At 35.6% G+C, this 23,704-nt stretch overlaps 2 protein-coding genes and 1 long non-coding RNA gene across 5 annotated transcripts; all 3 read left to right on the top strand.

Annotated features, from left to right (window-relative positions):
* Positions 1-2,514: 2,514 nt before the first annotated feature.
* On the top strand, positions 2,515-4,774 carry LOC123893920. The gene is made up of 3 exons (XR_006803585.1): positions 2,515-2,772; positions 2,967-3,672; positions 4,029-4,774. It is a non-coding gene; the product is annotated as an uncharacterized LOC123893920 (long non-coding RNA).
* A 451-nt stretch (positions 4,775-5,225) lies between these two features.
* LOC123896398 lies at positions 5,226-6,209 on the top strand. The gene has a single exon (XM_045946790.1). It carries the CDS (start codon positions 5,226-5,228, stop codon positions 6,207-6,209), a length of 984 nt encoding a protein of 327 aa, XP_045802746.1.
* An 8,762-nt stretch (positions 6,210-14,971) lies between these two features.
* LOC123893919 (probable serine/threonine-protein kinase DDB_G0267686) lies at positions 14,972-23,353 on the top strand. 3 transcript variants are annotated; one of them, XM_045943749.1, is made up of 10 exons: positions 14,972-15,281; positions 16,469-16,579; positions 16,678-19,140; positions 19,228-19,308; positions 20,594-20,746; positions 20,836-20,999; positions 21,590-21,737; positions 21,846-21,968; positions 22,336-22,423; positions 22,937-23,353. In XM_045943749.1, the coding sequence occupies exons 3-10, from the start codon at positions 16,699-16,701 to the stop codon at positions 23,128-23,130; spliced, it is 3,393 nt and encodes a 1,130-aa protein (XP_045799705.1). In that variant the 5' UTR covers positions 14,972-15,281; positions 16,469-16,579; positions 16,678-16,698; the 3' UTR covers positions 23,131-23,353. The 3 variants fall into 3 exon arrangements, with proteins under 3 accessions (XP_045799705.1, XP_045799706.1, XP_045799704.1); XM_045943748.1 differs by lacking the exon at positions 14,972-15,281 and adding an exon at positions 15,381-15,766; XM_045943750.1 differs by lacking the exon at positions 14,972-15,281 and adding an exon at positions 15,297-15,766 and having other exon boundaries at positions 16,469-19,140.
* Positions 23,354-23,704: the final 351 nt, after the last annotated feature.

Genomic DNA, 23,704 nt, shown 5'->3' with positions numbered 1-23,704 from the left:
AACCAAAACTTGTTATCTTTTATATAGAGATTATAAAAACGAAATTTGAGATATTTATAAGGATGAAAAACTTATTTAACCATTTATGGTTAAATACTTTTCAAATCCGAACCCGAGTCTAACCCCTAATTCATGGTATATATACCCCTAGGTATATGGGAGAATGATTATCAGTGAATATCTCTAATTCTGGTAAGTCTCATACCAATCTACTCGAATAACTCCAATTTTTTCGTGATTCTGGTGTCACTGGCCTAGCTAGACATTAGTTGCGTTTGCACGAGTCAAAAATTATAGATCAATTATATTATATCTCTTTGGACTAATGAACAAAGTAATTCATAGAATATTACATGAGGAATGAGGACCACCTTTGTATGATGAGATTAATGAAGGATAGCTGAATACTATGAGGTGTCATAATGAGAGATTGACCATAACTTTGGGCTCATGAAATCAAGATCAATTCTAGAGTCAGTAGAGTGTGAAATCAAGAACAATACTATGTCTTTGGGTTTGGGGAGTTTGTGATACTCTTGCTATACCATTAACTTTGCTTTAAGAATTTATGGAATGTATTAAATTTAACTGAGTACATATATTACAATTTTATGATTTAATATTTATGTTTTAAATTTTATATCAATGATAATACGTAATTACGGTAATTACTAATTGAAGTTAAATTGTTCAAATCGTCTGACCCAGCGTCTTGGACACGCCGCTTACAAAATATTGTATTGCAGATGCAATTAAAGATCAGCAAAATTTTCAAATGCCCCTCTAATTCCATTCCTGCATGAACATCAATTTGGATTAAATATGTGTCACGTGATGGAACTCCTATAATAAAAAAGTTAAGGTATCGTATTACTAGTCTATAAAACTCTCTTAGATACTCATATTGGAGATGCTCTAAACATGTTAATATTTCATTTGTTCTGTTATTTTATTTTTGTGTTAACCATCCGATTTTTGAGAAGTTCTAGTATTCGGAGTTCAATCGCAAAGTAAGAAAAAAATCTGGCTAAGAAATTATTTCACCGAATAATCGAACTCTAATTTTTTGGTTCAGTTGTATTTGAAGCAGTATGATCACATCTATTATGCTTCTATTCTTTTGTTTGGATAATTTTTCCACGTGCATGTTTCATCTTTGTTCTTTATACGTAATAAATATTCTGACTTCTAACAAAAACTTATAAAATAATAATATAAACAAATTAAAATATAAAATTAACAAGGGATTTTCTAACCTTTGCACAGGATAAGGAATATTTAATGCCCCACTTTTTATGGTTTTTCTAAATTTAATCGATCATCATCTTCTCTCTCTTAATTCCAACCAGCTTTCTTTTTTCTCTCTCTTTCTCAACTACAGCATCACCGTCAACGGCATGTTCCTAACCGTGTTGGAAATCGCTCAAGCTTCTGTTAACAGTAGCACATCAATACATAGCGGTGGAATATTATAATACAAACTCAGATATGTACGGTGCTTTTGATTCGTATATGGCCTATTTAGATTCATGCACCGACATCACAAGTGACTCCTCGAAGCTACAATGACAAAATATTGGTATAAATTGAAGGCTGATTTGGAAGTGCAATTAATGTTTTCCTTTATTGAAAATGAAAAAGAACCACATCATTTGTCCGCAACCTTAAAAAAAATTGGTTAAGTTGTTGTATGTTGTTTATTTTTTATATTATGTCATTTTTTTATGTTTTATGTTTGTGTAATTTTATTAATGATGTAATCCTAAATTTACCAATTTTTATTTTATTTTTTGATTTCGTATGAGTGTGGAAAATAATATGTGTGTTTTGTTGCGAAATTTAAAATATAATATTAATATATTGATATTGATAATAAACACGTACAAAATAAATTACATAAAAAATAAAATAAACTACGGTTAATCAGAGTGTCCGCCTGCATTAGGACATTCTGGATAGTTATAACCCGGCTTCCGACATAAGCCACAGCGGTACTCACTTTTTTCGAATCGTCCATTTCAACGAGGATGAAGAATTATTTGGACTTGGAATTCGTCCTCGTAATCGTCCCCCTTGTGGCACCGGTGGACACATGTAGTTTTAGTGTGTATTATTAATTATTATTATTTTAAAAAAAATAAAAAAAATGCCATTTTTGGCCAAAAAATGTTAAAAAAAAAACAAAAAAAAATTATGTTGTTGTCGTCTCCAACAGGCCAGAATGCACGGAAAACAAGGCAGTCAATGGCGTGACTGCAATTTCTGCCATCTCCTGCACATGGCGTGACTGGCATTTCTGCCATCCTGTTGTGCATGGCGTGATGCTCAGTTCCGCCATGTACAGACACCTGAGCAGCATCATTTTTTGTCCAGAACAGGGGTATTATGATAATTTTTTAAAAAACAGAGGTATTATGAAAATAAAGGAAAAAAATGGGGTACAGGGAGAAAAAAATCGAATTTGTATCCGAAAAAAGAATAGAGTGGACTACTGGACTTTTAGGCCGTTGAGGTCATGCAGTAAAGCCCAAATTACGTATACAAACCCTAAACCCTAAATTGAAGATACAAACATTTGTTAAATAACATGCTGCGGCAGCCACTTCTGTCTAAAAGCTTGCTTCTTCTAGATTCTGCTTTTTGCATATCATGCTGCAGTTTTCTTTTTATTGTCAATCTCCGTTCAAAAATTGCTCAATCACCTGATAAATTATTGGTATTCTTTTCTTTTCATTGGCAACTGATTTAATGAACAGAAAAAGGATTTATCAGGTGATTGGACAATTTTTTGACGTAGATTTATATTCTCTTGAACATTTGGTATTCTATTTCATTTCCTTCTTATTCTAGGGTATACATATTACATATATTTCTAATGTCAATTTCCAATCACTAATTTGTTTTTCTAATTTACACTTTCTTCTTCTACATTCTGCTTTCTAATTGATAAATTGTTGTTCTGACAGGCCGAAGAAGTTGTGAAGAAGTTGTGAAGATAATGTTCTCCTTCACTTCAAAAAATTTACTTGCAATTTAAGATTTTGATTATGTTGCAGTTTAGATTAGCTTTTTTTTTGACACATGTTTAGATCAGCTTTTAAATTATATAGGTTTCTTAATTAAAACTAGTTTATGATTGTTCATTTATTTTTAAAATGCTTAAACTTGTAGATATTCATAAAGATATCAAATGAAAGAGCTTCTAAAATAAATAAAATTAAGATGCAAAAAGTGTTGATTGATACAAATTATAAGCAATAAATATTTGTTACTTTTTTTTTTCCTGATTACATTTGAAATGTTTATACTCTATATATCATGTTGGGTTATTATTGATTGGCATTGTAGTACATATACAGGTCTATTTATTCGTTTCTCTCCAGAGGATTGTTGGTTGCGTGGTTGCAGAACCGATCAATGAAGCATTCAGAATTGTGTCTTGCTCGGTTGTTGAGGATTCTGCAAGAAAAAGGGAAAAGAAGCCTTGTCCAACCACTCTACAGTTTGGGGATATTGTAAGCTGTGAATGTGAGTAATTCTGAGGATATTGTTGAGGAATGTGAGTCACTGTGAAAGCAATCCTGTTGCTGCTGTTTGTGGCATTATAGCCATTTGGGTCACTCCCTCCAACAGAAGAAAACACATTGCTAGCCAGATACTGGATGCTGTGAGGTAAATTAATCATGCTTTGTCCAACCACTCTACATCATGCAACCAGATGACCCTGCGAATATAGAATATAGATTCAACTAGTACAAAGATAATGGAGAGTCGCATTGTGCAATATCACATATTTTAGGCATATGTTGCACGGACACTCCTTGGATTAGGCGTCTCCCGGTGTCGGACACGCGTTGGTACCGACACGACGCCCACACTTATAATCATTTTCTCATATTATTATCGGTGTCGACGTGTCTGTGTCCATGCTTCTTACTAGCTATGTTGATTTAGCGTTAATTGGTTTATTATTCTTCAATCAATTTCCGCCTTGTTGATTCGTTTTCTTTTCTACACTTTTGTGGCAGGAAAAGTTTCTGCAACCGGCATGGAGTTTGAACATGCACAGCTAGCATTCTCTGTACCAACCTCAGTTGGTAAGGCCTTTGCACATAGTTACACTAGTACTGGATCATTCTTGGTGTATAAAGAAGCGCAACCGGGAAGTAGAAACAGTTGTGGAATTAGTGAGTCTTGTGTCATAGAAATGTAGATAGCATACTCTTCTCTTTCTGTCAGAAAATGTTTAGGAAAAACATTTGCCGCCGGTGGTGTAATGGTTGTTGAGTGAGAGATTTCATTAGGCCTACCACCTTTAACGAGCACCGCAGAATTATAGGGATGATTGATTTTCTTTTGAAGAATACATACAAAGCTTAATTCTTGTAGGTTGTACACAGCATAAATGACAAGTTTAGTGTCTAAAATAATAGTGGTTAACAATTTGATAAAATTTTAAAATAACATCTGAAATTAAGTGTGTTCAACCAAATTACAATTTGAGACAATTTCAGAGATGATACAAACATAATACATTGATTTTAATGGATGTTTTTTTCTAATTCTGACATGGTAGTTCTGTGGTGTATTGGTTCAGTGTGTATAGCTTTAACCTTTGTCAAGATAATAGCTATGCTGTTACAGTCCTTATCTAGCTATGAAGTACTTGTGAGCTGGGATTAAGCATGTTAATATTCATGTGTCACATTTGTTCAGTTATTTTATTTTTGTGTTAACCATCCGATTCCTAGGAGAAGGGATTCTAGTAATTTGAAGTTCAATTGCAAAGTAAGAAAAAATTTGGCTAAGAAATTGTTTCACCCATAATCGCACTCTGTTTTTTGGTTCCGTTGTATTTGCTGCAGTATGATCACTTATATTATGCTTCTATTTTTGTTTGGATAATTTTTCCACAACTTGTGCATGTTTCATCTTTGTTCTTTATAATAAACTAGCATGCCAGGCAGGCGACTTATTTCCAAAAAAATATGTCTTATGTTATGGTGAGTTTGTTAATGTCCAAAAAAAAAATATGTCTTATGTTATGCGCGAGAACTAGTGCGTGGATCTCTGTATGTCTGGGGGGAGAGTGTTTGTGGATGAAGATTGTTTCTTGGAATATAAGAGGGTTGGGTGGGTTAGAGAAGTGGAAGGAAGTTGGCAAATTGGTGGGGATCTGAAACCCTTTATTCTCTGCCTGCAGGAGACGAAATTACAAAACTGTGATGCTTTCCTTTGTTCTAATCTTTGGGGTAGCTCTTCTCATGGGTTTTCCTTTCGTCCGTCGGTGGGGGCTTCAGGTGGATTCTTCTGAGGTGGAGATGTGGTGGACAGAGAGTCGTGAACATGTCTTGTGGTGTTATGGCCGTTTTACTAAGTCCGGAGAGGAGTTTTGTGTGGCGAACATTTATGCCCCTTGTGATGATATGGCTAAACAACGGTTGTGGGAGACTATTTCGGAGCGGCTTCACTCATTAGCGGGGAAGAGAGTGTGTGTGTGGGGGGATTTTAATGCCGTGAAACATGTGGATGAACGACGATCGGTTCGGGGTGGTCATCGTTCCTTGGATCACGTTCCTTTTAGCCGGTTCATAGAAGATAACACCTTGGTTGATCTTCCCTTGATTGGTCGCAAGTTTACTTGGTTTAAAGGGGATGGGTTATCAATGAGCCGCCTTGATAGATTTCTCCTCTCTGAGGAATGGTGTTTGGTCTGGCCAAACTATAGGCAAGTAGCTAGGTTGAGAGGGTTATCTGACCACTGTCCCCTGGTCTTATCTATGAATGAGGAAGAGTGGGGACCTCATCCGTCTAGGATGCTTAAGTGTTGGAGGGATGTGCCTGGCTATCACGTGTTCGTAAGAGAGCAGTGGAATTCGCTCCAGGTTGATGGTTGGGGTGGTTATGTGCTTAAAGAAAAACTTAAGTTGATTAAGGCAGGGCTGAAAGAGTGGCATAAGGTTCACTCTCAAAACCTTCCTAGTCGAATTGACAGTTTGAAAGCTAGGCTTTCGGCCCTTGATGAGAAGGGTGAGGAAGAGGCTCTCTCTGAGGAGGAGTTAGTGGAATTTCGTGGGGTTTCGTTGGATATTCACCCGCTTTCGCGGTTGCATGCAAGCATCAGTTGGCAACAATCTCGTTCGTTGTGGCTTAAGGAGGGAGATGCTAATTCGAAGTATTTTCATTCGGTTTTGGCGAGTCGCCACTGAAGGAATGCTATGTCTGTTATTCAGGTGGATGAGGTTAATATTGAGGGTGTGGAACCGATAAGGCAGGCAGTGTTTTCGCATTTCAAATCTCACTTTAAAGCCGCTAATGTGGATCGGCCCGGGGTGGAGGATCTCCAGTTTAAAAGATTGAACCATGTGGAGAATGGAAGTTTAATTAAGCCTTTTACGGAGGCAGAAGTGAAATCTGCTGTGTGGGATTGTGATAGCTTTAAAAGTCCTGGTCCTGACGGGATTAATTTTGGTTTCATTAAAGATTTCTGGACTGAGTTGCGGGGTGACATTATGCGTTTCATCTCTGAATTCCATCGAAATGGAAAGCTTACTAAGGGTATAAATTCCACTTTCATAGCTCTGATTCCTAAAGTTGATAGTCCCCAAAGGTTGAATGATTTTCGGCCTATTTCGCTTGTGGGATGTCTTTATAAAATTCTGGCAAAAGTTTTAGCGAATAGGTTGCGTCTTGTAATTGAGAGTGTGATTTTTGAGGCTCAGACTGCATTCGTAAAGGATAGGCAAATCCTTGATGGCATTCTCGTTGCTAATGAGGTGGTGGATGAGGCTCGGAGGTCTAAAAAGGAACTTATGCTGTTCAAAGTAGATTTTGAGAAAGCTTATGATTCAGTGGACTGGGGATATCTGGATGCTGTTATGGGGAGGATGTCTTTTCCTGCATTGTGGAGGAAGTGGATTAGAGAGTGTGTTTGTACGGCTACGTCGTATGTTTTGGTCAACGGTAGCCCGACTGATGAATTCCCTCTTAGGCGTGGTCTTAGGCAAGGCAACCCGTTGTCTCCTTTTCTCTTTCTTTTGGCTGCTGAGGGTCTTAATGTGTTAATGGAGGCTATGGTAGCGCGATATTTGTTTACAGGGTACAACTTTAGTGCGCATGGTTCTATTTCGGTATCGCACCTTCAGTTTGCGGATGACACTCTCCTGTTAGGGGTCAAAAGTTGGGCAAATGTTCGGGCTTTGAGAGTTGTTCTTGTGTTGTTCGAGACTATGTCAGGTCTGAAAGTTAATTTCAATAAAAGCATGTTGGTTGGGGTTAATATTTCTGATTCCTGGTTGGGCGAAGCTGCGTCTGTCTTGTGCTGTAAGGTGGGAAAGATCCCTTTCCTTTATTTGGGTCTTCAGATTGGGGGTGATCCGAGGCGTCTGAGTTTTTGGGACCCGGTGTTGAATCGTATAAAGAGTAGATTGTCGGGGTGGAAGAGTCGCTTCCTGTCTTTTGGTGGTCGTCTGGTTCTGTTGAGATTTGTTTTGACCTCTCTACCTGTCTATGCCCTTTCCTTCTTCAAAGCTCCCTCAGGTATTATTTCCTCTATTGAATCTATTTTCATTAAAAAAAATTGGGGGGGGGTGTGAGGATTCTAGGAAAATTTCTTGGGTTGGTTGGAAATTTGTTAGCTTACCTAAGGAGAATGGAGGTTTGGGGGTCAGGCGGTTGCGGGAGTTTAACCAGGCCCTTTTGGGGAAGTGGTGTTGGAGGATGTTGGTGGACAGAGGGGGGTTCTGGTATAGAGTGTTGGCAGCTCGGTATGGGGTTGAGAGAGGTAGAGTTCGGGATGGAGGTCAGAGGGGGTCCCTGTGGTGGAGGGAGATAGTGCGTATTAGGGAGGGAGGTGGTTTAGGGAGCATGCTGTGAGGAGGGTGGGGGATGGGACAGAGACTTTTTTCTGGACCGATCCCTGGGTGGATGGTACTCCTTTGTATGAGCGGTTTGGGCGCCTGTTTGAGTTGTCGGCGAACAAATCTTGTACGGTGGCAGAGATGTTTGCGTTAGGGTGGGGTGCGGATGGAGAAGCGTGAGAGTGGCGGAGGCAGTTGAGGGCGTGGGAGGAGGAGTTGTTGGGGGAGTGTCAGTCTTTACTTTCTAACATTTCCTTGCAGGCTCTTTCCTTGGACAGGTGGCAGTGGTATCCTGATCTTGATATTGGTTATACTGTTAGGGGAGCTTACCAGCTCCTGATATCTGATGCTTTGGTTACTATGGATGTTGCGGAAAACCTCATTTGGCACTCTCAGGTTCCTTTGAAGGTTTTCATCCTTGCGTGGCGTTTATTGCGAGACAGGTTGCCCACGAGAGTGAATTTGGTCACTCGACGGGTTTTTATCTCCTACAGCTCATATGTGTGTTTTTGGATGTGGTGAGGCTGAGTCGGCCCATCATTTATTCATATCTTGTGGTTTCGTTGGCTCTCTCTGGGATTTAGTGCGTTCGTGGATTGACATTCCCTTGGTGGAGTTCGTTTCTTTGCGTGATCATTTTGTTCAGTTCACGTCTTCAGCAGGTGGATCTCGAGCACGTCGATCTTTTCTACAGCTCATTTGGCTAGCTTGTGTTTGGGTTGTTTGGACGGAGAGAAATCACTGATTGTTCAGAGGCTCAGCAGATATGCCCCATATTTTGTTGGACAAGATCAAGCTATTTTCATTTAGGTGGTTGAAGTCGACGAGTATTACGTTAGCTTTAAACTACCATAGCTGGTGGTCTAGTCCTTTACTTTATTTGGGCCCTGTATGATTTTTGTTATATTTTTATTGTTCTGACTCTTTTGTAAACTTTTGTAGTCTACCTCGGTACATCTTGTGCCAGGGTGACTGATTCAGTTAATATATTTCATTTTGGCTTGTTCAAAAAAAAAAAAAAGATTTTTGCGCTAAAAAAAATGTGTCTTATGTTTTGATGAGTTTGTTAATAAAATATTTTTTGTTACTAAAAAAATCAAGGGTATTGTTAGTATTATGAAAAGTCCACACCAAAATTCATTTATATTCTTTATATATACTTCCTCTATCCCAAATCTTTGGTCCTTTTACCTTTTTTGTTTTGTCTCAAATCTTTGGTCCTTTTAAGAAACCAATGCACAATTAGTGGTGTTTTACCATTTGTACCCTTACTAAAGTTGAAACATTAATTAAATATATTTAGCTTAAATGCAGTTTTGCCCCCCTGTTTTGATTAAATCGGAATTTTACCCCGTTTTAAAATGCGGACTTTTACCCCTTTATTTTATAATTTTTTGGATTTTGCCCCCCCCACCAAAATTCTGCACAAAATCTGCTTTCGAGTCTCAGCTTCAAAGTTTCGCACAAATTTAAATTTGGATTCATAATTCACTAAACTGGTACCGAAATTACCACAATCGAGTTAATTTTCCACAGAATCAAACTTCACTAAATTTGAAGTTACACAGAGAGATTAATTATCATTTTACTGAAGGTCTGTCCAAATTAATTATTGTATGGAACTACTCCTGGTATTTTTGTCATGTCTCTCACCCTGTAGCTCATTTTTTAATAGTATTTAAATGTCTGGAAAGCTAACAAAATTACTCTTGTTGTCATTTCAATTTTGTCGAATTTGAAGTTACGATGTGTTTGGTAGACGGTGTTGAATTTGAAGGTCAGAAGTAGATTTCTACAAAATTAGTAATTGGACAAACCTTCACTAAAACGGTAATTAATCTCTCTTTGTAACTCCAAATTTAGTGGGGTTTGATTATGTGGAAATCTATCTCGATTACGGTCATTTCGGTATCCTTTTGGTGAAGTGTTGATCCAAATTGAGTTGTGTGCGAATCATTGAAGTTGTGACTCGAAAGCAGATTTTGTGCAGAATTTTAGGTGACATACCTTCCCTAAAATGGTAATTAATCTCTTTTGTAACTCCAAATTTAGTGTGGTTTGATTCTGTGTAAAGCTAACTCGTTTACGGTTATTTCGGTATCCGTTTGATGAATTATTGATCCAAATTGAGTTGTGTGCGAAACTTTGAAGTTGTTACTCGAGAGCATATTTTGAGCAGAATTTTGGAAGACATACCTTCACTAAAACGGTAATTAATCTCTCTCTGTAACTCCAAATTTAGTGGGGTTTGATTATGTAGAAATCTAATTCGATTACGGTCATTTCGGTATCAGTTTGGTAAATTATTGATCTAAATTAAGTTTTGTGCGAAACTTTGAAGTTTAGACTCGAAAGCAGAATTTTAGGAGGGGCAAAATTCAAAAAATTATAAATCAGGGGGTAAAAGTCCGCATTTTAAAACAGAGGGGGTAAAATTCTGATTTAATTAAAACAGGGGGCAAAACTGCATTTAAGCCAATATATTTTCTCTTTCTTAATAAAGTAACGGTAAAAATGATTTTCTTATTAATTTTTATCATTTCTTAATCTTCGTGCAAAACTCTAAAAAGACTAAAGTTTTTGGACGGATAGATTTTCTGACTTCTTACAAAAACTTATAAAATAATAATACAAACAAATTAAAATATAAAATTAACAATAGCCAAACAATAAATAATTTAATGATAATGAAATCAAGACCAATACCAAACGTGATACTAGCCCACCAACTTATATTCAAATTGATAAAAGGGTCAGCTACCTTCTGAGTTACGTAAGACAAAATCTGGCAATTTTACTCTAGAAAGTTGTACTAGCTACTAATTATACCTTTATTTCAAAACTATTTATATATTCTTTATTTCTTTTTTATGGTATAATGTTTTATTTAAAAAACACAATTTTAAAAAATAGTAGTAATCTTTTATTTAAAAAATAAATAATATCAATAACATAAAAAATAGTCATATTCTAATAAATAGGAGTAATAATAAAATACATGTTCGATATCATTAAAATGAGTTGACTCTACTTTTGTCAAAGAAAAAAAAAATCACTTCCATTTTTTTTTTTCTTTTTATAAGTTCAAACTTTTTTTAAAAAAATATAAGTTTGAACTTGGAATCAGTTCTTATTAAATACGTTCATTCTTAAATCTTCAATCTATTTTTTTTTTTTTTTTTTATATATATAATCCTCAATCTATAAACGAAAATATAAAAGATAAAAAAATAGAGCCTAGGTGAAGATAATATAAATTATTTTTTGCATAATGGACGGATCCTCAAATGAATGGCACATGCTAATGTATTTCCAACACAAGTGACAGTATTATATATTTGCTTTTGACTCTTTACTTAAGAAAATAGCTATAAAGTAAGTAATCAATCAAGGTACATACAAATTCATTATTAACATTTGTATATAATAAAATATAATATAATTCTTCAATCCCTAAAAATTTTACTTACTAGATATATATTTTTTGTCAACTATAAATTTTTATTATTATTATTATTATTATTTTTGGTCCTAACATCACCAACCTTCCACCACCTCAGAATTCAGCGACATGAGAACCACCACGGCTTCCAATCGGCGACAAGCAAAACCTAAACTCTCTGCTCTAAAAATGAAGAGTTCTCAAAGCTAACCCACAACCACCACAGCGACATTGGTGGTGCCGGTTGAACCAAATCTGAACTAGAGAGTGACGAATCCAGGAACCTCTAATACGTACACACCGTTGTTACAGATAAGGACAAGTGTGATGCGGAGGGCCAACGCCACTCCTCGCACCACCGGCGCCGGATGTCTACATCATCGACTGAAACATTTGGATGTGGGGAAAGTTGAGGAAGGCGATGGTTTGGTTTTGTGTTTAGAGAGAGGACAGAGCTTTTCATTTTTTAGACAGAGAGGAAAAAATGACTTCATTTTTTAAGTTAAACTTTCTAAATAAAATAACTTTTAAAAAATAAAAATAAGCTTTAATGGGATATACCTGTCCACCGAAAATATTCACTCTTCAAAGTGCTTATAAGTTGCAACATGAAAACATTCAAAAAGTGATAGGAACCGAAAAGTATTTGATTTTGAAAGGATGTGTATCAAGTCCAAATGTTTATGTGGAGTGTGGCTCATGAACACGTTTTCTCATGTTTCCTATATTATAACTGAAATTGATTCCAAACTCCGATTGATATGGTTACTCGGAGCTGTAAGCTTAATGAAAACACCCATATATTAGTCTGGTGTATCTGGGATCTTGCTAATTTTCAATCACACATGATTTTCGAGCACACCTGGTGTGAAGGAAATAGATGCTCAAAATGATTAGCTAATAATTGAGTTAATCAAAGTTCATATGTTGTTAAAATCATGGATGTTCCTGCTAGGAAACTTTGTAATATCCTCTTTGATGATTTGTCCGAAACCTGCATACCTAAAAATGTTAGTGTAGTCTTGTAATTCTCTTTTGCCCGAGCTTTGTAACTTTGTCCAAATAAAAAGGGGGGAAAAATACAAGATTCTTTCATTCATAACTTTTTTAATGGGTTATGCTAACAGATTTGGATCCTCTACAATTATTCTCTCTGTTTTCTTTCCTTTTGTTAATCGAGAAAGTTTCTCATTTGTCAACCATTAGATTAACAAAAGGAAAGAAAGCAGTAGAGAATAATTGTAGATGATCCAAATCCTATGCTAACTAGTGCCATAGGCCTAGGGGACTAGTTAAGAATACAAAAACAATAACTTTTGTGTTGAAAACAATACTTTTTATATTTTACAAACATTGACTACGCAAATTCCAATGTAATATTTTTTTTAACAAGCAAAAATGAAATATATTAATACCAACTGAGAATCCTAACTAGCACAAATTGTGTGAGAGAACCTCAAAAATTTACGGTCCACATAAACAAATATGCTAAAACCAAAAAGCTTAATTGATACTCATACAAACAAAAGGTTCGACTACCAAATGTGAAACTTTAAACCAATATTTACATTATAGACTTTCAACCATCAAAGCGAATGTAAAATAACTTAATCTAACCTTTGGTGAATTGTAGTCTCCTTAACCTTGAAAACTCTATTGTTCCGCTCACTCTACATAACCCAAATGCAACATAACCATATAAGCCGCAAGGAGGGGCAGCGAGCTCGCAGTCCGCCAGAAGAATGAATGAACCGGAAAACAAAAGGTCATGTAACAAATCTGGGTCAGCTGAGGAATCCACTGTCAGGCTTCCCCTTCTTCCTTCCACCCTAGCTCACACATGTCTGCAACCGAACTCGTCTTGTTATTAGACAAGTCAAAGAGACGGCTATATCTCACACTAAGGGGGACGCCCCCTAACCACAGGTTGGTCAAAAAAAGCGTGTCGACTCCATTGACAACCCTCCTCGCAATGCTCTCCTTGAACCACCCCACCCCCTTCAACACCTCACCATCTAGAATTTTCGAAACCTCCCGCCACCACGAGGAACCGCATCGGCCCCTGACCACCAACTTCCCAACCGCCTCACCGAAACGAGACAAGACCGTGTCCCAAAACGACAGACGCCGAGGTTCACCCCTAATAGGAATGAATGCCTAAATAATGGAAAAACACCTTGCCCCAATAGGAATTGCAATATAATTTTATTATATTGAATTTACTTAACTAGTGTCTCGAAAGCGGTTGTTATTTTTTAATCTATATAAACAAATCAAACAACACACTTGTTTAGAATTAGAATTAGAATTAGAATGGACTATTTCATCATTCCCTTATTATTATACAACAATCCAATAAAAGTAGTTGATATAATAAATTTGTCAAAAAACCCCGTTAATTTTACATATTTATTCATGCAATTATTTATATTATAAGAGAGATAAATTTTTTTTATTTATATTTTTCACGTAATATTTTAAATAAATGTATTTTTATAAAGAAATTATTAATGTATTATGAATTTTGTAAAGAGTTTTACATTAAAGGACAAATAAAAAATGGAAAATAATCTAATAATTAGAGAAGGGGAGGATGAAATTTGGTACAAAAGTTAAATAAAATATTATTATTTTGGTCTCAAATAATAGCAAAAATTTAAGAAACATTAATATATTTAATCTAAAATTTGAACCGAAATACATCGTTTCCTAAACTTTTATAATCAAAGGTGAATGAGTGAAAATATTATAGGATTCAAACTCCGGTCTTTATATATTAAATGCAATATTTCTATCAACTGAGTCATATTTCACGAAACAATTTTATTTATAGGGTCATGCTAATCGGTGCCCCGGCGCCCCCTGGGCACTGGTTAAGGAAACAAAAAAAAAGTTTCGAAAAGAAAAGAACATTTTAAAAACTTTTGAGGACTTGACTGCACAAGCTTCAATGCCAAATTACTATTTTTGCATCTTTAATCAGTGCCCCGGGGGCACTGGGCACTGTTTAGCATTTTCTTTATTTATATTTATGACTCATTTGAATTGCAAAAAGCAATTACTAGACACAATATAGTACTACTTTCGTCCCTAATTATACGACCCTATTTGACAAAAATGTACTATTAATTTATCTTGTTTTGACCGTATTTTTTAAATAATATATAAATGTAAATATTAACATATAAGATCAATTTGTTTTGATGAGTATTTTTAAAATATTAAATTATTATAATTTTTACTAATATACAATTAAAGATATTAGTGATCAAAATTATGCATTTGCGTACATACAATGGTCAAACATGGTCTTATAATTAGGTACATATGTAGTATAAGAAAGAAGATCACAAGACAAATATTTAAGGTATTGTTGAATAAATTTTATCTTGTACAATATTTAATGGACAAATTATTATTTTAATATTTTTTTAAAAAAATTATAACATAATTTAGTAAAATACAATAATTTCAATTTTTAACCAAACTCTTAATCACAGTACAATAAAATTGTCTATTTTAATCACCATCCTTTGAATTAAAATTTGTGTCTTTGGTCACTCTTGGATTTGGATGACTTCATGACTCGTTGCCCATTACTTAATAAAGAGCTAAATTGATATTTTCTCGTTTGACTAAATATAGAAATAAAGATTATCAAAAAAAAAAAAAAATATAGAAATAAATAAAAAGTGAATAAAATAACTTTCGGTAGCAACAAAAACTAGAAAGGACGGTGGGTGCAAGTGCAACTGGTAGAGAGAGAAAGGAGCGTCTTTTTCTTCATACAAGAGTTTAACAACAACTTCAACTACACAACTTGATTCACACACACAACGTTAATGCTTAATCTCCAAACAATGACAACCTAATAAAACAACTTGGGTCCATTTTTTTTTTTGTTGGACTAGGAAAAAAGTGTTTTTTTTTTCCAACCATTGTTGAATCACAGCTGCATCTTTTGAAGTTTGAGCAAATGGGTATGTGAAAGTTTTGTTTTTTTATCATTTTTTTTCTTCATTGGGTAGCTAGATTTAGTTTTATATTCTGTTTGTTTTTGCTAATTTTGTTATTATCTTTATTTGTAAGTTGTTACTTTATTTTTGTTTGCTTCATTTGATGTCAAGTTCAAGTACAATAGGAAGAACCCTAAATTGACAATCTTGGGTTTAGATTCTAGATGGATGAGTTCTGATTTTGTTTCTAGAGGTGTTTCTAGTTTGACCATATTTGTTAACTTAAGTTGTTGTTTTTTGTTCCAATGGTGTTGTGTTTCATGTTTGAGATTGGTAATGCTCTTTTGCTAATTTGCTTAACTGCTATTTGTAGTTAGTTTGTAATTTTGTGATTTACCGGGGAATAGATTCGGCTTGTTAAGTTTGGTTTTAAGATTATGGAAAGCTAATAGTTTGGTTAATTCAATACACGGAAACATCTTTGTGTATGTTTGGTTCCACTTTTGAAGGTACAATTGATTCTATGTGTATAATTAATTTTGGCATGTTTGGATAGTGTCAAGTAGAATTGATTCTAACTTGAAGCTATAATTTGGAGCTTTTGTCTGATTTTTAGCTTCAAATTTATTGTTCAACTCCCTTTTACATGAGTGTATCTACACATAAATCACTTTAAGTTCAACTTATTTTTAGCCGGAATCAATTTTAAAAAATCAATTCAGTTAAAATCAATTTTTTTAACGAGAGAACCAAACACAGTTTTAGACAAATTGAAGAGCTTACAAGTTTCCATAATAGTGACAGGAGATGTGTAATTTATTTGAAATTGAAACCATTCTCCCTTAAGCTTGCATGATCTCATATTGTTTTCTGCATAGTCCTATCTATCCGATGTGGGACTAAATCCCACCGAGTGTTGGCCGCTAACACACCCCCTCACGCTTCAGCCCAGCCCAATGGGCCTGAAGCGTGAACGATGTCGGAAGCCCAACGATAGACCCGATAGGCTCTGATACCATATCACGAATATCGAGGCCTAACTCATCCTTACAAAACCGGCTTGTAAGGTGAGGATTGCCTCCTCTTTATAAACTCTTCTCAAGAGTCCTATCTATCCGATGTGAGACTAAATCCCACCGAGTGTTGGCCGCTAACACTTATTACATGTTAATTTGTTGCTAAAAGTTGTCTTGATTCCATTCTGTTTACAGGGAAGTTTCTTTATGCTTAAATAGCATTTTGGGCGAAAAAGGTATACAACAGTTCTTAAGAGTTCCAAGATTGTGAATGCTGCTTCAAATTTCGATATAGTGACTTCACTGGTCAGTTACTAAAGTTTAAAACTTTTTTTTGACTCAAACTTTTAATATTTTCTTCGTCTATAAATAAAAAAATGATGGTTTGATGCAACAAACTCTAGAAAACGTTTCTATACGAAAGCATGGATCCTAGAAATGAATACCAGCCGGGATTGCCGTCAGTAATGCCTGATCACATGGATGACATTTATACGAGTAGAAGACCGCATGACCTCAATACAACAGAAGTTAAACCGGTACAACATTACTCGATACAAACGGGCGAGGAATTCGCTCTTGAGTTTATGAGAGATAGAGCAAATCTTGGTAAGCCTGTATTTCCGAATGTCGGTGATCCGAATTATGCAACTGGTTATATGGAACTGAAAGGTATTTTAGGTCTCAGTCACGCAGGATCTGAAACTGGATCAGACATTTCTATGCTATCAATGATGGAGAAATATCCTAAAGAGTTTGATAGAAGCCAATATGGATCAATTCAATCAATACCAAGATCTTCACTGAATCAGGACAACAGACAGTTTGTGCATGGATATAGCTCTTCCGAAAGTTATGATAACTCATCAATCATGATGAAGTTCCTTTGCAGCTTCGGTGGTAGAATATTGCCACGGCCACGTGATGGAAAGCTAAGGTATGTTGGAGGCCAAACACGTATTCTCCGTATAAGAAAGGACATATCTTATCACGAGCTCATTCAGAAAGCATTGGTGATCTATAACCAGGTTCATACAATTAAGTATCAGCTTCCTGGTGAAGATCTCGATGCTTTGGTATCTGTGTCATCTGACGAGGATATACAGAATATGATGGAAGAATATAATCATCAAGAAGATAGAGAAGGATCACAAAAACTTAGGATGTTTTTGTTCTCGATCAGTGATTTGGAGGATGCTCAGTTTGGTCTCGGCTGCACAAGTGACGATTCTGAAATCCAATATGTTATTGCTGTTAATGGCATGGACTTGGAATCAAGAAAAAACTCAACCATGGTCGGTTTCAGCTATTCTGCAAACGATATAAATGAATTGGACAGGCAAAATATTGACGGTGAGGCTAATGGCAATGCTCCCCTGACACACAATTTTGACCCGACATTGGGTACTCATTTTTCACAACCAGTGCTACCAACTTCCTCAAATTCATACGAAATGTATCCAATGTTTTATGGCGATCAAATGATGCGTCATGGTGAACCTAATGGTCATGATCAATATCTTATGCATCATGGTGTTGTTAATCCTTCTTATAAACCTCTTTTTGAAGAGACTCCTATTAATATGCTTCCTCATATGCCAAATATTCAACGAGGGGTTATAAATGAAGGCTATCTGCCTAGCGGATTACAGGTACAAAATGCAGAAATACCAGAAACTTTGGTGAGAATGATGGCCGATACTTCAATTCAACAAGAAACACTATCTCCGTCTCCTTCCCAACTGTTTGACGGTTACTCAAAAAATGATAATCCCGAAGCAGCGGCTGCAGTTACTGCCGCAGAGGGATATCCATTGCCTCCAACAAGAACGAACCAGTTCCAGGATTATGACGAGGCTTCTTCTACTTCCAGCAGTGCATTTGGTGCTGGTCCTTATGTTGATTCCCGCTCCAATGCAGTTGACTTGAGTAGTCTTCACCCTCCCCCTCTTCCTAAAAGAGTTTATTATTCAGAAAGAATTCCAAGGGAGCAAGTAGAGTCGCTGAACCGTTCCTCAAAGTCGGATGATGCGCACAATTCTCAGTTTCACGTTACAGATTTACTCTCTGGTGTCAACTCACAGAATTCAGCTGTAGACTCTGGTACCAACTTGCACGATGGTAATATGTCTAATCTTGCCGAGGAATCGAGCATCACAGCGAAGCCCTTGCATGCAGATGGCGAAGGAAACAAAGATATCTTAAACAAGGACAATGCTGTTATGTTGGAAACGGAAAATTATCGTGATGATAACCATGAAAAATCCCCGCTTGAAGGTAAATCAGACATCCCTTTGAAAGAATCAAACAGTGATTCAAACAATGATTTTAAAGTGCAAGCACTACCTGTTCCTTTGACTGCGAAAGTTGATTCAGACGCACCAGGTGACATTCTTATTGATATTAATGATCGATTCCCTCGTGAATTGCTTAATGATATGTTTTCGAAAGCAATACTAGAAGAAGATTCCTCTAGTCAACATCCATTAGCTTCAGATGGAGTGGGTTTAAGTATTAACATGGAAAATCATGAACCTAAAAGTTGGTCATATTTTCAAAAATTGGCGCAAGATGGGATCGGTAATGCGTCTCTTATTGACCAGGATCATCTTGGTTTTTCACCTGCTATAGTTGGAGATAATAGAGCTCAACATGTTACACCTTTAACAACTGATGAAGTTCCTCTAAACCGAGCAGAATTCCATCTCAATTTTGGCGAAGAAATGCAGAAAGACTTGCACGGAGAAAATGCAACTGAAACTACTGTTCTGCAATCAAATTATGATCAGTCACAAATTAATGACACTGAAAGTATGCAATTTGATGCTATGTTGGACAACCTAAGAGCACAAGATTCAGAATATGAGGTACTATTTTAGTTTTTTTTTTCCTCGAGAATCTTACAAATATGCGTATATTCTTGCTGACATAAGTTCTTATTGCTTTAACTTTAGGATGGGAAGTTTGAAAAGAAAAATAACAGTCTACCTCCTCTTGATCCTTCTTTAGAAGAATTTGATATGAGTACCTTGCAGGTAAGATATTAATTTTTGAACATGCAATCTTTCTTCTGTGCTGTGGTTTTTATTTGGGGGAGAGATTTAGATATTGTTTTGTAAAAGAAAGGTCATTTCTGGTTATCTGTCTTTTTTGTAAATGAATTGTTGTCTTATCTTATGCGTAAATAATTGCTAATAAGTTCAGGTTTATTGGCATGATATTCTGCTCTATTCATAATATTTAATTTATAATTGAAGTTTTATTAAGTTGACTGCAAAAGCTTAAAATGGTAAGTAGTAAATTTGGATGCTTGCATTTTAGTGATGAACATAACGTTGTCGCATCAATCTATTCCCACTCACTTATTTTCATATAAAGCAAATAAATGTTGCATTGGTTGCTTCAACAGGAAATAAAACCACTCAATGTACATTGTTTTGATTCTACCGGTTGGAATATATAAAATATCTCAGGATCAACTTCTAATCTTAGAGTATCTTTTCTCTTAGGATTAGTTTTCATATTACTTGGCTATTATCATGATTTATTTCCAGATTTCACTATTTATTTAGGATTAAGTGTTTTGTGTCTCTGTATATAGAGGTCAGTCATCAAGGCTAAAAGAGAAAATGACATAAGGTTTAGCCTTTTATATCAAGTCATTGAAAACCTTGATAGTAGGTTAATATTTTTTGGCATTCCTCGGAATAAAAGGTATATAAGGTGAATTTTGGAAATCAATGGATATTATCATTTGGTTGCCTCTATTTCCCTTTCTCTTATTCATTTGATATTAAAATTAAGGGTGTACTTTATACTATAATACCAAAAAAACCAAATACTTTCTTAACTCTTATTCTTTCTGCTGTCACAAATATTCCCCAAGTTTTTTTAGACAAACTGTGTCTTCTGGAAATGGATAAGACTAAATGAGTGTGTATGTACGCTTCAATAATATCAATAATAGTCGAGACAAAATGAGCTTATTAAATTTCAATAATATCAACAATGCATCTATGTTTATGTGTGTCAGCTAGTGGAATCCTATTTAGTATGGTGTTAGGAAATAGAAATTATGAAGCTATTGATGGCCTATTTGCAGCTACTATAATTCTTTGATCAAGTGTTTCCTTGACGTGTTGTTTATCTCTAACATGTAGATTAACAATGTGTTTTATGGACAGTTGAATTCAATCAAGTTCTTGGTCATCATACGCGTCTTGAACATTTTTGTGAAACATTTTTGTGCTCATCTAGTTGTTTATACATATCTTCAAAAATATTCAGTTCAGTTGTTTCATTGTTCTGATGCAAATTTAGGTAATAATGAATGAAGATCTTGAAGAGCTGAAGGAACTAGGTTCTGGTACCTTTGGGACTGTATATCATGGAAAATGGCGAGGAACAGATGTTGCCATTAAGAGAATAAAGAAAACATGCTTTACTGGTCGATCATCTGAGCAAGAGAGACTGGTAAGGATAATCTTATGGCTTTTTCTTGAAAGTATGCTTCCATGATAACTAATAATCTTTGAGATGAAATTGTATCTGTTTCTTTTCAGACTGTTGAGTTCTGGCGGGAAGCTGACATTCTTTCCAAGCTTCATCATCCAAATGTTGTGGCATTTTATGGTGTGGTGCAAAATGGACCAGGAGGAACAATGGCAACCATTACGGAGTATATGGTGGATGGTTCTCTTAGGCATGTATTGCTACGTAATGATAGGTAATGCTTACCTAGATAGATCTTTTTAATTTCTTATGTTTAGTTGTAGGTTGTCAATAGTGGTAAGTAGCACCGCTATCCCAGGGGTGTGGAGCGGGTGGTTGATGACGCTACTGTGCATCCTGGTGCATCGCGTATGGATGGTGGGGAAGGAGCAGCCACTTTTGTGAGCCAAAATCGCGGCAATAGCACGCTATTGGGCCGCACCGGAAAAAGGGGGAAGCAATATCTGATAAAATGGAAAATCTGGATTTTTTTTTCCACCGTTTCTGTTGGGATTCCTTCCTCCCAAGCCCACTCCACAACAATACCTATCGGGATGATATCAAATTTTCTATTTATTCTTACAGAATATTCTATCCCTATTTACAAAATATGATACAATATGTCTATCATATACAATAAATACATGGATCCTAATCTTATTTTCAATAGTTCTATTTCTTTGTTTTTATAATTTTGTAGCTCCTTAAGTTGAGGTACTAGTATCATTTATCAAGTAATGAAGTGTATCACGATGAATCTCTCATCTCTCATGTTTTACAAAATGGATTTAACTCTAAGAATCATTGCATAATTTTTCATTGCAGGTATCTTGATCGTCGCAAGAGGCTGATAATTGCAATGGATGCAGCTTTTGGAATGGAATATTTGCACTCCAAAAATATTGTGCATTTCGACTTGAAATGTGACAATTTACTTGTAAACTTAAAAGATCCTTTACGGCCAATATGCAAGGTATCAAAGCTGGGATCTTTTCTCCTATTTTTTTTTTTTTTTTTATGAACTTGAAATGTTGTACATTTAATATAAATGTTGACAAGACTAATAAAATACATTTTCCAGGTTGGTGATTTTGGTTTGTCAAAAATTAAACGAAATACCTTGGTTTCTGGTGGAGTGCGAGGCACTCTACCTTGGATGGCACCAGAGCTGCTCAACGGTAGCAGCAGCAAGGTCTCAGAAAAGGTAGAATTTTGAATTTTCTAAATTAATTTCTTTTTCTTCTATGAAGAACTTCTGCCCATCATAGCTGTTCCGAGCAAATACATATTTTCCTATTTATTTATTTTTCTCTCGTTTTCATCCTCGGTATTTTAATGGAAGAGATTTAAATATTAATCATGTCGTTTTATATTTATGAGTTAGTTCAATCAATTAGTTTATTCGCTATTGGCTAGCATATTCTCTTTCTGTAATAAAACCATCCTCCCTCTATCAGCAAGCTTATCTGTTATTCGCCTTTTTTTTACGAAACATAGCTTCTGTATCTTCTTTTATTCACTTTATTGTTGCTTGGAATTTTTGGTTTTTGATATTGAATTTCAATTTGTAGGTGGATGTGTTCTCATTTGGCATAGTACTATGGGAGATTCTTACTGGTGAGGAGCCATATGCCAATATGCACTATGGTGCAATCATAGGTGTGTGATATTTTTCTTATGCTTTTGCTTATGTTTACATTGTCGGTAGCAGAGCCTGAACTAAATTCTTGTCGTATATTTTTGAAAAAGGTTCCTAATTTTTATATATATAAATAGGTGATAGTAAAATTTAATAGGAATGCTTCATTTGTCGTCTTTTTGAACAATGATCATACCAACTCAAGTTGTGATGTATAAGGTGGGGGTACTTGGGAGCTTTCAAAAGAACTGACATGTCTCAGATGAAAATGTGGTTAATGAATCCGATTATGTTAGGGTTTACTCCGTACATGTGTTAAGAAACTATTCCTATGGTTTGTATTAACTGGTTAAAAGATATACACATGATCGAAGTTTTTCATTAATTGCTTGTGTTGGTCTGTTCCCTTTTTTATGATAAGAACTTATAGTTGTTTATCCAAAGAGGACCTTATTAAAGTTTGTATGCAATCAACTTGCCATATGTCATATGTGCATCATAAAGGATATTCTGAATTTCTATATTCAATACAGGTGGAATTGTTAACAACACACTAAGACCAACAATCCCAAATTATTGTGATATTGAATGGAGAACACTTATGGAGCAATGTTGGGCACCAAATCCTGCAGTTAGGCCATCCTTCAGCGAAATAGCGAGTCGATTGCGCATTATGTCTACGGCAGCTAGCCAGACCAAATCACCAGGACACAAGGCATCCAAATGATCGAAACAAATACTGATGCTAACTAGTTTTTCCTATCTTATACCAATATATTATTGGCATGGAAGTATTTGATGTCAAGAGTCACTGCAATTTTTTATGTCATAAGTCTCTTGTATTTTGTTGTATCACTATTTTTTATGATTGAAGTATTGTTATACACCAAACTGCATTCACAGAAGTTCGGAATATTTTTTTCTGTTTAATTAGCATTTTTTTTAGTTCCCCCCTTGTTTATGGTGATATTTGGTTAAATGTGTGCTCTGCATTGGAAGTCATAGTTATGATGGTTATCCTTCCTGAGTTTAAATGGTGTTTAGCCCTGATAAGCCAAGGGCTGACGAACACCTGCTAGTGTAGTCGGTCTATTGGCTTTACCAACCTTGTTTGGTTGTCGCGTTTGCTGATTTGTCGTCGACTACATTTTCTTCAAATCATGCCGATGCTTGTTGAATATTGTATCAACCATCACTTCTTTTACCTTTCAACCTTTGCTTAACACATCTTTGATTTACCCTAATAAGTAGAGCTGTCAAATGGGCCGGCCCAACCTGGTGGGCCAATCAAAATAACTGGG

The sequence above is a fragment of the Trifolium pratense genome, linkage group LG7 (assembly GCF_020283565.1).
Source record: "Trifolium pratense cultivar HEN17-A07 linkage group LG7, ARS_RC_1.1, whole genome shotgun sequence".
Taxonomy (NCBI): Eukaryota; Viridiplantae; Streptophyta; class Magnoliopsida; order Fabales; family Fabaceae; genus Trifolium; species Trifolium pratense.
The sequence above is the reverse complement of the archived record's forward strand: the minus strand, read 5'-3'. Positions and strand labels throughout refer to the sequence as shown.

What these genes read in the sequence shown, in the direction of transcription:
- LOC123896398 (XM_045946790.1), top strand. Translation starts at nt 5,226, where the DNA reads ATGCTTTCCTTTGTTCTAATCTTTGGGGTAGCTCTTCTCATGGGTTTT.
- LOC123893919 (XM_045943749.1), top strand. Translation starts at nt 16,699, where the DNA reads ATGGATCCTAGAAATGAATACCAGCCGGGATTGCCGTCAGTAATGCCT. An exon ending in CATCTGAGCAAGAGAGACTG is followed by an intron (nt 20,747 to 20,835) that starts GTAAGGATAATC and finishes GTTTCTTTTCAG; the next exon opens with ACTGTTGAGTTCTGGCGGGA. An exon ending in CTTTACGGCCAATATGCAAG is followed by an intron (nt 21,738 to 21,845) that starts GTATCAAAGCTG and finishes TACATTTTCCAG; the next exon opens with GTTGGTGATTTTGGTTTGTC.